The 13,048-nt window shown below is 37.0% G+C and overlaps 1 protein-coding gene across 1 annotated transcript in view; it reads left to right on the top strand.

Moving 5' to 3' along the window:
- The window catches only part of LOC140146524 (uncharacterized), a 70,541-nt gene extending 57,941 nt beyond the window's left edge, over positions 1-12,600 (top strand). The window contains exons 11-17 of the mRNA XM_072168400.1: positions 4,627-4,741; positions 5,981-6,115; positions 7,363-7,432; positions 8,779-8,920; positions 9,740-9,880; positions 10,521-10,684; positions 12,216-12,600. Of these exons, the coding sequence (XP_072024501.1) occupies positions 4,627-4,741; positions 5,981-6,115; positions 7,363-7,432; positions 8,779-8,920; positions 9,740-9,880; positions 10,521-10,684; positions 12,216-12,363 (915 nt within the window). The 3' untranslated portion in view covers positions 12,364-12,600. The remainder of the gene's footprint in view (positions 1-4,626; positions 4,742-5,980; positions 6,116-7,362; positions 7,433-8,778; positions 8,921-9,739; positions 9,881-10,520; positions 10,685-12,215) is intronic.
- The last annotated feature ends 448 nt before the right edge of the window (positions 12,601-13,048 follow it).

Genomic DNA, 13,048 nt, shown 5'->3' with positions numbered 1-13,048 from the left:
ATATTTCCACCTGAAATGACAACAAATAGTTCAAAAGATGGCAGTTTCATATTCCAAGTAGCGCAGTATATAGAGTTGCCATATTTTAAATGTTTGCTCTTCTATATCAAATTTAATCCAAAAATAGTGATAAATATCAGAATTGGGTGTACAGTAAGGGAAATGTATTATTTTAGCACTAACACAAAAAAGTTCCTTTAAATTCTTACCTTGAATTGTAGGGTAACTGTAGCACTACTGTCAGGCTCTGTTGCTTGTAGTATACTATCCAGAGAAGTTGTGTCAGCACTACTTTCCAGGGTCTCTTGCTTTGTACACTATCCAGAGAGGTTGCGGAACGGAGCCCTACCAAATTCACCTGAATTTGTATTACTCTCTTGACACTCTCCTTATATAGCTCACATGCAGTGAGCAATTAGTCAAAATTCAGAATCTCTCATTTCACCCTCCCCCTGAATATAAGCTCCACCCAGGTGTAAAGATGAAACCCAACACATGGCGTTGTTGACAGATTCTAATTATGGTAACTGTTGTAAATGATAGGACCAACAACTTTATAAACACTATAAACTTTGAAGTAGTGAATCATAACATGTAAATTAACACTAAACAATCAAAACAGTGTGAGAACACAACAAGTGACTCAATTTGCTGAATAAAACCAATCCTGTTGAAAGTGATCTTACTGTTGATTTCTTTCTAGATTTTAAATAGTTATTTGATGTATTTGGTGTGTAAGTGGACCAGGTAAGAGGCACCGAGAACTGGCAGGAGTGCAATTTCGCTAGCATTTTTGTCTCGCCTGAACTATGTTCAGGATGTAATCACTATTTCTGTCTGTGGGGGTGTGTGTGTGTGTCCATCCAGAGCTGTATCTCAAAATTGATAAGCTGCCCAAAAGATGTCTGTTATTGACATGATACGCCACATTTCTTAAAGACCCCCATTCAGTGATCCCAGTGCAAGAGTAAAAAATTAAAATTGTTTATTAATTGCTTAAAAGTGAAGGATAAGTCATTCAAATTGTCATTTGGTATTTTTGAAATGCCAAATTTGGCAAAAAACAAAGAAAACAGCAGTACTGACAAAGTTGAAGCCCCATTCAAATACATGTAGCTAATTTAGATACTGTCAGTATCTAAATTACAGATTCGTGTAAAATGTCTTATTTTGTCTTAAATTCACGGCTTTCGGCTTAACCATTCGCAGGCTATGTTAGCACATCTATGTAATAACATAGCACCTTCATAAAACATAAAATCTGAATTTTGATGATTTTTACGATCGTCCAGATGAGCAAATCACTGAATGGGCCTTTGATATTAATACTAGTAATAGATAAGCTGCCTTTAAAAATATTATTGACAATGTTGAGAGTAGGAATTACCTTGAAAAATGTCTCAAAAATACAAGATGCCATGCAGTTAATATTCCGGTCTTAAACGATCAGACAATATTTTAAACATTAATAACATCATAACCCAAATCGTGAAAAATCACCCCGGGCAGATTTGTGGCTATTTCTCCATTTACGATCCTGCCCAAAAGTGTCTCCTTTCGATATACCACGTCACAGGTTTTAGTTAATTTGCTATATAAACTCACCTTACATGTGCATTTTATTTTAAAATAATTTGATATTAATTCGCAATGTATAGTTTACTATATAATAGATAGTGGCAAGCACATTTATAAAGGACTGATTACTCACTGCAATCTTCACTCTTAAACTGTATTTTTCTGAATGTGTTGATTGTTAGTTGGAAACTCCTGCGAAGCTATGGACATGGCATCTTACCTAAGTACTCCATTCTATAATAGTCTGCCTAGTGTGTTTTCTCTTCAATCATTTTGTTGAATGCAATTTTATGAATCAAATAAAAAAGATAGAAAGTGGCTTCACTTAAAGCCTTAATGTACGATCTTTTTAAAATTTTCGATTTTTCTTCCAAAATGATAATGCAATAAGTTCCCAATACATTTAGATGCGAAAAACATTGGGAATTTGCAAAGAAACAACATCATAAACTTCACCTCTATTACTCGAAGTATCTTGCACCTTTTAGATTAGGACGGCGAGTGCGGCCACAGAGTTAGTCTTCTACGCAGCCAGTTTGGTTACGCTCCCTCCACATATGATAATATGTCGGACCAACATAAAATCATCCCGTTTTACTACAAATAGGATTCACTGGGCCTGTGTCATACGCCTTAACCGCTGGGGGTCTTTGTACTAATTTTCCAGTATTTGTAACATATAGGCCCTACCAGTAATGTAGATCAGCCAATGGTAGCAATCAAAGACCCTGGAATTCCAGGGTCTTTGTACAGAGACCCTGGCAAAGACACTCTTTTTCCAGGGTCTTTGCTTTGTAGCAATGCAGCAAATTTGTTTGATAGGCAAGCTGCCCCAGCCAGCAACATGCAGTGATCATTATGTCATACAATTAGCAATTGTATTACAAATGAGAGGTTAGTGTGGTTACTATAATTAGGCCTAATTAAGTTAGTTAAGTTAATTATAAATGACAGATGAACCTACTAGGGGTGTCTGGGATTGCTAATTGTAAATTACATAATGATTGTTTGATTTTGCAAATCAAAAAGAGTAAATAAAATCTCTTCAGAAAATAATAGCACAATTATGTCCATGCTCTAATTCCTTTTGTTTTAAGAATCAAAAGCATGAGTTTTATATAGGAATGAATGAATGAATGAATAAATGAATAACAACCACCAACCCTGGAACAACCCACACACGAAGTGATACTTTAAGGCCGCATTAAAAGAAACCTGAACAAATTAAAAAGTAAATCTCTTCAGATAATAATAACATAATTATGAGGCCTACATTTCATTCAAAGTACATGAAGTGAACAAATTACTCTCATCTCGTCTATTAAAAACATGTCCAGATCTTGATTAAAATCAGAAGTGAAAACAAGAATCATGATCTTGGACAGTTTTGTCCTAGCCAGCCAGGTCAGCTATGGGATCCCTGAGCAGACTTGCTCAGGACAGCCAGATCCACTGTTGACAGATACAAGCAGGTAGTCCCATCACTGTTTTGGTGGGCAGATCCGAGTACATCTGTTCCAAATATGGAGCGATTACATCATGGTTTCAAGTAACTTGCAGTGACTCTTATCAAGGCACTGTGGGGGGTTATAAGCCAAGATTTTTAGGGCCATTTTTTTTCAGGTGGAGCGGGCACTGGGTTTTAGCAGTTCTCGGGTATATATGAAGAGCTAAAGAGTTGTACCATCAACAAGTCATTATTTACCACAACAATGCTGGTTATAATAATATGCAGACCATTGTTCTCGTTTGGGAATCAAAGGCCTCACACAGTATTGTTACTGTCCATCCATCCACTGTTTGCTTTGTAATGGTGCATGCAACTGAAATTATAATGCCTATAGCATCACAACCCATAGCAATATCGCACAGGTAAATCAGACACATGTCTGATCGCTATGTGCTTGCTAGGTCAGTGAGAGCCACAAACTGGCAGCTAGGGTAACTGTAGTGATGCTACAGAATGATAGAGAGCAGATGCCTTCCTTTTACCTCTCAAATCCTACTTTCCCATGAGTGAAATAACACAATTCTCTTGAATAAAAGCTGGTATATATACAGCGTGCTCAGTGGCGGTGCCAGGAATTTTATTTCGTGAGACATGGGGGGGCAAGTGAATTTCAGGGGAGGGGCAATTTTTTTTTTTTTTTACCAAAAAAACCTGTTCTGCTCTTTTTGTCAAATGTGCCTCCTAAAATATCATGTCAAGCAATTGCTTTTTCCTGGTTTGCATTATGCTTCAAGCCGATCAACAAAATAATAACGCCATATAGCAGAACTAAATGTAGTATTGATTATGTTTTAAAAGCCCATTTTGTTACATTACCGATATCTTGATTATGAAACATTATTTTAGGCATTCAACTTCTCACAAAATTGAAGTTTTTGCAATTTTAAGTCAACATTTTTGCATGTTTGAAATCATCTTTGATACCAGATAATTTTTATTAGAGTTACACCGACACTGTCATAATTTTTGTTCTAAAAGTGGGTCCATCTTACCAAATGCTCCATGTCCAACCAAATGGTTTTTTCAGCTTGAACTCTTTGTCTCAGTTTGAGTATAAATTTGTATTCTTAGTAGTTTTAGGTTTTTTTATAGTCAGTCTGGTTTTTGGAGACTCACTTGAGTGGTTCATTTTATTATATGTGACCTGTTACCTCAAAATGAGCGTAAAGTTGCAAGTTGGTAGTTTCAAGACATCCTTGCTGAGTTGATGTTCTTTGTTTACTGTGCACCTGTACAAGGCAGTAGCATGTCCTTTTTGAATGACGCATTGTGCCCCCGTTCACAAAGGACATACAGACATACATGTACTATTGGCTTGAACAGGTGCAACGCAGCAGCTAGGATGCAGCAGCCAGGACATCTCGAAACGACCAACTTGTAACTCAGGTCACATTTGGAAATTCACCAGGGGCCAGTCTGACTATTTTCCTTCCTTATTTTTGCATTGTAACATAAGTTCAATTTTTTTTTTGCTTGTATTTCTGGACCTGGATTGTAAGAATCCAATTGCAAATCAAATGACCTGCTTATTCTTTCAGGGTATAGAGGTTCTAGACTTATCAACAGGTCGGCCATTAACAAGAATCAAGCTAACCCATGACCGGTCAACATATGCTGATGTAAATGATGATGGCATCATTGACCAAGTTAAAGGTAAGACACAGGTTGACCCAATACTATGATCTCAGTTTAACCTCTGAAAAGACTCTAGCTATCCCATGACCGATCATCTTTTAAACACTGATTAGGTCAACAAATAATGGTACCATTAACTTAACTCAAGTCAGAGATACTAAGGTCGACCTTATAGTATGACTTCAACTTGACCTCTGATAGACTCAAGTTAACCGGTGACCATTTAACTTTACGCTGATGTCAATGATGATGATGTTGTTGTCGTCCAAGAAAATGGAAGATTCAGGTTGACCCATAAAATGACCTCAATTTGACCTCTGACAAAGATCAAACTAACCCATGACCATTCAACTTATGCTGATGTCAATGATGATGATGTTATTGATCAAGTGAAAGATAAGATTCATGTTGACCCAATAATATGACCTTAGTTTGACCTCAATTTAACCTCTGAAAAGACTTAAGCTAACCCATTGAGGGTGGTTAGGATTAATGTAATGTGCTGGAATGCTTTATCAAGCTTATACACATTATTGTAAAACATGTATAAAGGCTGATGTACACACATAACACACACTCAGGTAGCTTAATTTTCTGGTTTTAAGATGACCATGTTTTGGTCTATAAGATTATAAGAAAGTATAGTCTGGCCAGGGTAATGAAACCGACCTCAATTTTGCCCTATCAATAGAGCTGAGCTGTGTGATCTACAAATCTCCAAGCACCCCCTGACAGCACTTGACTAATTAACAGTTCCCCTTTGACAGAGATTACTCAAACTAGCTGTGAATCTGACCAAAAGGGGTAATTATCAATTAGTGGTTTTTGCTCAGCACTGTTTATAAAATACTAAGTTTAGGCCAAAAAAAAAAGGTTGTCTCAAAGCTCGCGCGCGCATTTATAAAATCGTGAGATTTGGAAAAAAAGAAATGCGGATTTTCTTCTTTTTTTTTTCAAACAAAAATTGTTTTTTAGTTTTTCCAGAAAAATTCAGCGAAAATCCAATTTTTTTCTCCAAATACCATGAAAAAAGTCGGGAATACAATTTTTTTTTTTTAAATCGCATTTCGCATTTGGTTTCAAACCACTCGTGAGCTTTGAGACAAACCATTATTTTTTTTTGGCCTTAGTAATTCTGATACTCCTGCATATAATGTCCCAAAATCTTGTTACCAAAAGGTTAGGGGAACCCATTGAGTTGATCCCATCATTTCTTGCAATCCATAAACTTTCCTATGTAACATTTTATTTTAACAGGACACTTCACTGAAAATGCAGATGATGATGATAATTGTGTAGCTGTTGTTAGGAGTGGAATCCCTCCCTCTTTGCAGCTTTTCAATGGTTCAATATGTCATATACCAAGGCTACTGGACATGCTGTATTTGGCTGGTAGGTACTCTGTGTCTGTATATTGTCTAGGGTGGCACAATTTCAAATAGGGTTACCTGAATGGGTAACTCCATTTGAAATCTACACCCCCTGTGTGAGAGATTTAAGGTCATGTATATTCCACAGGGAGTGTGAATTTCAAATGGGGTTACCTGAACGGGTGACTCCATTTGAAATCTACATATCCTGTGTGGGACATTGAAGTCATGTCTTCCACAGGGTATATAAACTTCAAATGGGGTTACCGGAGTGACTCCAATTGAAATTTACACCCCTGTGTGGGAGATTAAGATCATGTCATCAATAGGGGGTGTATGAATTTCAACTGCAACAGCTCTTTTTGCAACAAGATAACATGAGTTTTATTCCGCGTTTGTCCGCCAGCAGTTGTCATTAAAATAAAATGGGCAAATTTTGCTATGTGTTGCTGTATTTTGTGCCACGAACATGAATTGCAATGAAAGTCATTTGTTTCTGTATTCATATTTAAGCTCTGACTTAAGGAACAAACCAAAAGTATGATGACATCCTATAAACAGTTTGTAAGACCCTCTCCCTCCCTCAAACTTGAACCATATTTTGACTAGTTTTTTACAACATAATCTTGACTTTTTGATACCCCCCTCCCCCACCCCACAATGGACTTGTTTATAGGACATCATCACCAGGGTTCGAATTTGGCTGTATCGCATAGCAGTTTGCTCCACATTTTGAAGTAAATGCTACCCAAGTTTGCATTTGTATAGCACTTTTTATAGTGGATTTTCTCCAAAAATGAGCATTTTGGCCCAAATTGGACCTCACAGATGAATTCAGCAAGTCATTTCCAGTCTAAAAATGTATACTTTTATATTCTTTAGACTAATAATTTAGCAGTTATGAAGCCCAAAAGTTTCCCTAATTCCAGGGTTAAGACCACCCTTAAAACACTTTCTTTGCCAATATCTCAAAATCAATATTAGCGACATCCGACTCATTTCCCTTGATCGTGTCACATAATTATTTTACTCTTTGAAAAATATTGATATTACAGCTGATTTTGTCCAAACATATGTGCTGTTTTGAGCTTTTGAGAGACAAGTGTGACTCAGCACTATAAATGCCTCGCATCATCTGCTGAGACTTTGTGGAAATTAGATAATGGCTTGCAATTATCCATGCAATGATTGCTTGATAAAATGGGCTTGAGTAAAACCATTAAACAATACATGATTTACAAATGTACCTTATGACTTTTGCTTACTTAGGTTCTTTGTTTGGAAGTACCAATATGATAGAAAACCAGCGGTTGACTGTACCTCCAATCACAGTTAAGAGGTAAGAAGAATTTTATTTTCTAGTCTTTTAAGATCAAAAGTCCATTTTACTTTAAATAAAGACCTAAGTTTTATTTTTCTTCAGCAACTGATATTCAACTTGATAAGTGTTACATTTGTAAGTGTGAAATTTGATTTCATTATAATTCGTGCTCAGAATGATAATACCATGGCAATGCCAAATCCTATTCTAAGCCGAATTCCACTACAAAATGCAGTTTTACAAAAACCAAAACCTCTATTTATGGCCCTTGTCTAAGATTGCAAATGATTCTCCAATAATTGCAATCTGCATTATGCCACTGTACTGTTTCCTCTCAAAGTAAAGCCTGTGATAGAGACTGAATTTGGCATATTACTTCAGGAAAAAGTAGAAACCATCCATAAAATTACAGCTACATCTGGGGGGGGCACTTCAATATGAAATGGATATAGGGCTGACACTTTCACAGTATAAAGGGCATTTGATGAGAGCAAAATGTAAACAATATATGGGGTCATTGGGTGAGAACATAACATTTTTTTTAATGGAACCTTTGGGTGGGAGCCGAAAGAGTGCCACAAAAACCTCAAACATTAAATTTCTAGTTCTAAATGGCTTCAAATTTCTGATTTTTTTTCCAAACCATATAACAAAAAAAAAAATCAGTGATAAATGAAAGTTGCTGTTCAAATTTGAAAATAAGGGTCTTTTGATGACAGATCAAATGGAAAAATAGGGGTCTTCTGGTGACAGAGTATGTGTTCGTAAACAAATATGAGGTCTTTGGGTGGCAGTGACGCTGAAAGGGGGTCTTAACAGCCCAACCTATGCATTTCCTCCAAAGTGGGAATGGCCCCTCCCCCAGGCTACATAAAGTTGATAAGTTTTCTTTCATATTTCAAGGAATGACTTTGGATCGAGGTGACACAAATTTGAAGCAGTCGTTCAAACCTTCTAAGTATTGCGTTGGAAGGTTGCTATGTTGGGCTTTTCGATTTGAAATCCACTCTCCCCCTGTACAGAAGGAATATGGGTTTCAAATAGAATAGCCAATTGGGTAATTCCATTTGAAATACTCACTCCAGTTGTGGAAGTAAAGCCATATACAAGGGAGTATGGGAGACTTTTCTTAAATATTCCACAGGGGTATGACAGTACAAATTGAGAAGCCCAATGTGTACTTGCAGCAGGTTAGGAATAAACTGTACCAATCAATTTCTTTGTCCCAGGGAATTTCAAGGCAGCTCATTATTTGCATAAGGCCAGTGATTTAGGAATTGGGACATTTTCATGGATTTCAGGAAATCAGTGCATAAATTCTGTATTAACTCGGCTCGGCTTTTATTTGTTTGTCTTCCCCATAGTGTTGCACAGAAGAGGGGTATTCTGAACCATCTGCTTGGACTGAACCATCTACGTTGGGTGCGACAAGGGATGGATAGCGTCTTCCTTGTCAGCAACGGAAGGGTTACAAGTTACGGTCCTATGGGACATTTTAATTGGCAGGTAAGGGGATAAGAGTAACATGATTCACAAGGCTCACAACACCGTGTATTGATATAGAATGGCATGCACGCAAAAAAACATTTCATATCAAGATCAGAAAGTTCGGAAAACCACACTATTTATGCAGTAAGCTAAAGGGTCAAATTGTACCCAAACTGGCGGAGAAGAAATGTCATGAATTACGGTACCCTTTTGCGCGAAATACAGCTTATTAAGCCAATGTGAACATGAGGTCATAGGTTATTTTCCTAGCATATTGAGCTACATGTAACACCATAGCTACTTGGTTTTTCACAATAAGATACTAAAGGAAAGAAATGATCAAATGTTCGCCATTTTCTGGCTGATAAATTTTTTTTACAGAACGTTTGTTTTTATGCATCACCTCTTCCACAAGTCAGTCTCTTACACAAGATATACCATCACACGCTTGATTGCACATTGAGTATCCTTGGCAAAAGTACCTCTCTCATCCATAATTGACCGTCAAAAGTTCATTGTAGTTTATGATGCCTGTTACACATTGGAACTTCGCACTTAAAACATGATGCTGAAGAAGTACTTTCATGCACATGCAATAGGGGAAATTATTTCATGCTTCAGGATTTATCTGAATGACTCAATTTGAAAAGGTCTATTGTATTGAGCGTTATTGGGTGTAGCACTTATGCTAGTTGTGCATTGCCTAATACGTGACTGGCGCACGCTTATGTGAATTTATAAATGGGACTTGATTGATGTGCGCAATAACATAAACGAATAATATTTGCCTATTATAAACTGAAACAACTTCAAAATCCTGTATCTCACTTTTTTCAGGTTGACACTTCAGCTAAGTGGTCCGACACAGTGACAGTTTTTAACAGTAAGCATTATTTTGCACCAGAATTAATTGATGTATACAACAATGCATTCGTGCCATCAATGCAGCCAACGTCATTACAAGTTTTTGGCAAAGAAGTAAGTTTCAAAACTCCAGTAAGATATTTCCTCACAAATTTTACAAGTGTACCTTTTACCCTTGGCCATCTTGTCTGATGGCTTGATCACAGATGATATGGTCAGCTGCTTTTCCAGCAAAACTAGGAGAGCTGTAAGTGATGTTGTTTTAAAGGTCCTTGACCTGATCGACAACCTCATCCCCCATTTTTCTTCATCAACATTGAGATTTTGGTATCAGAAGAAAACTCATATTTTTCTCATTATCCCAGTGAAATTTAATGCCTGAGATATTTTTGATTTAAATGGTGTGAACATCTCAAAGTGATTTGTGGTAATCACACTGGAAGTGTAGGTACTATCCTATGGGGCATTGATAATTATATACGTTTTTACTTCTCATATCAAAACCGCTAGAGCAATACTCAAAAACATATTATTTTAATGATAGGCCTCGATTTGAGATAGAAAACAGAACTTGACAAATCAGACCGTATGCCTTGTTAAGCAGTGGTTTAATGTACAGGAGGATGTCTTAAAATTGCACTCGGTATACATGGGCATGTGTAAAACAATTTGATATTGAAAAAATAGGCTCAGGCTTCATCAGGGTCTGTAAGTTATCAAATGCAGTTATTTTATGGCAATATTCTTATTCTAGGATGCTGCCTTGGTTGTGGGCTGGAACTCCATGGTACTGATATCGCTGGTTGATGGACGTTGGTTAGCAGAACATTCGTTGCCATGTCGACCAGATGCACCTGTTGTTATCGGAGACCTGGACGGGGATGGATACAATGATTATATTGTGCAGTGTCCAAATGGGTGAGTGACTAAAGAGATTAGTTTAGTTCAGTGGTTCTTGAGGTAGCTCATGATATTTTGTGAAAGTATCTCAAAACGACTTTTTATGTTGAAGCCTATATGTGACCATCCTCCACAACTGAGCCCGGATGTCGCCAGTGCCACTATTGAGATATGCTCCATTGAACTTAACAATAAACAATAGGAAACAAAGGATTTATTGACCGATTTATTGATTTTTCACTACTTAAATGTCAAGTACTATAGACATGATATACATCATTTTAAAACCAATTTCAAGCAGAATATTTTGGTTGAATATCTCAAAAATGATGATTGGCGACTTCAGGGCTCAGTTGTGCTGTGTGGTCACATATGTGAAATGATCAAGGGGAATGAGTCACATGTCGGCCCTGGTCGAAAATGAGTTTTACAAAATCATGTTTCTAAAGAAGACATGTTGATACAACTTTTCTTTGTGAAGTTACGTCAATTTATCAATCGCTGAAAACAATATAAAACAAAAGAGTTTTAACACTTCCTTTGCCAATATCTCAATATCAATATTAGCGACATCCGACTCATTTGCCAGCTAGCATACAGAGCAATAAGCCAGTACTTGAAACAGAGATGTGATCATCACAGGTGAGTTGCCAACATTGCAATTTCTGTTGGACGATCTGTGGCTGGTATGGAAGGGTCTATATGATCATGCATATAGCAAATGATTGACATGTATCGTATCTTGCATGCCTCATCAGTTTCGTGGTATAACCGATTTACTATATAGAATAGTTCTGATACGTTGTTTACTGTATTAAAAGGGCATTTCGTGATCCACAACCTCATCCCCCCACTTTTCTCCAAAAAAGTTGAGATTTTTATACCACTGGAAACCTCCGGCTACATGTTTATGTACCAAAAATTTCTTGCAGATTAATTCATTTAAGAGAAAATATCGTCAAATTTGAATTTCATTCTGGTATACCAAAACAGTGGCCTATGGAGCAGTGTAATACACTTAATCATGCATAACTCGCAAACTCAGAAAAGAATCAACTGAAATTTTGGGAATAAGCTTTTTTCATGGATATCTACTGAAAAATGTCATGAAAAGAGGATGCTAGGATCACAAAATCCTCCTCTAATATTTTATTGATGAAATGTGACAAAATGGGTATTATATGAAACACAAGAATAATATCATCTACGGACATGGATACTAAGTATGCCGGGAAGAATACTGACCTATGTCAATTCAGGTCATAGAGATGATATACCACTTTGGAATTTTGGTCACTCGCACTTTGTGAGAGGATAATAGACCGAAGTGCAACTTTCAAAAGTGCATTAATTTCTTGCATAATGAGCCATAATGAGATCAACAACCTCTGACATTGTAAATTGGACCAAAACAAAATAAGCTGCCATTATTTTTTATTATTTTTTTCATTTTGTAAAAAAAATGTTTTGGATTTATTTTAAAAAGTCTTGTGAACCCTCTATGATTAGTGATTATCAAGTTGGAACTTTTTACTCAATTTTTCTCCAGGTTGGTTGGGTTCCATATGCAACAATTCTCTGGTTATTGGAGTACAGCATTGATATGTATATGTCTGCTTGTAGCTGTGGTAGGCCTTACCTCTCTGTGCACATCAGGCGAGTATATATTTGATGAACATGACCATGATGAAAGGTAACAACGCATTGATATGTGGCCTAGGATGGATCCTCGTGGTACTCCAGTCTGTGACATGATTGCACAGCATTATGTATATATATGTCTACTTATAACTGCAATAGCTCTTGCCTCTCTCTGCACATCGGGAGATTATATAGTTGATGAACATGATGAAAGGTAACAGCACAATTAATATGTGGCCTAGGATGGATCCTTGTGGTACTCAAGTCTGTGGCATGATTGCACAGCATTATGTATATATATGTCTACTTATAACTGCAATAGCTCTTGCCTCTCTCTGCACATCGGGAGATTATATAGTTGATGAACATGATGAAAGGTAACAGCACAATTAATATGTGGCCTAGGATGGAGCCTTTTGGTACTAAAGTCTGTGACATGATTGCACAGCATTATGTATATATGTGATAGGTCTCTCTATGCACATCAGGTGATTTCATATTAGATGAACATGATGAAAGATAACAACACATTTGTTCATCCTAGGCCACAAAGGTCTTGCCACCCCAGGCATTCATCACAGAGAAGATGAAAACCACCCAAACTACTAGCCATGCTCAACCATACAGAAGATGGAAGGTGTCTTAAACCCGGAAAGCTACCGCAACATGTTGAGTAAGTATCATGGGATGCATGTGACGCGTAAGCCCTCAAAGGAATTGGTATCGGATGTACGGAAGATA

Source organism: Amphiura filiformis, chromosome 2 (genome assembly GCF_039555335.1).
Source record: "Amphiura filiformis chromosome 2, Afil_fr2py, whole genome shotgun sequence".
Classification (NCBI taxonomy): Eukaryota; Metazoa; Echinodermata; class Ophiuroidea; order Amphilepidida; family Amphiuridae; genus Amphiura; species Amphiura filiformis.
The sequence above is the reverse complement of the archived record's forward strand: the minus strand, read 5'-3'. Positions and strand labels throughout refer to the sequence as shown.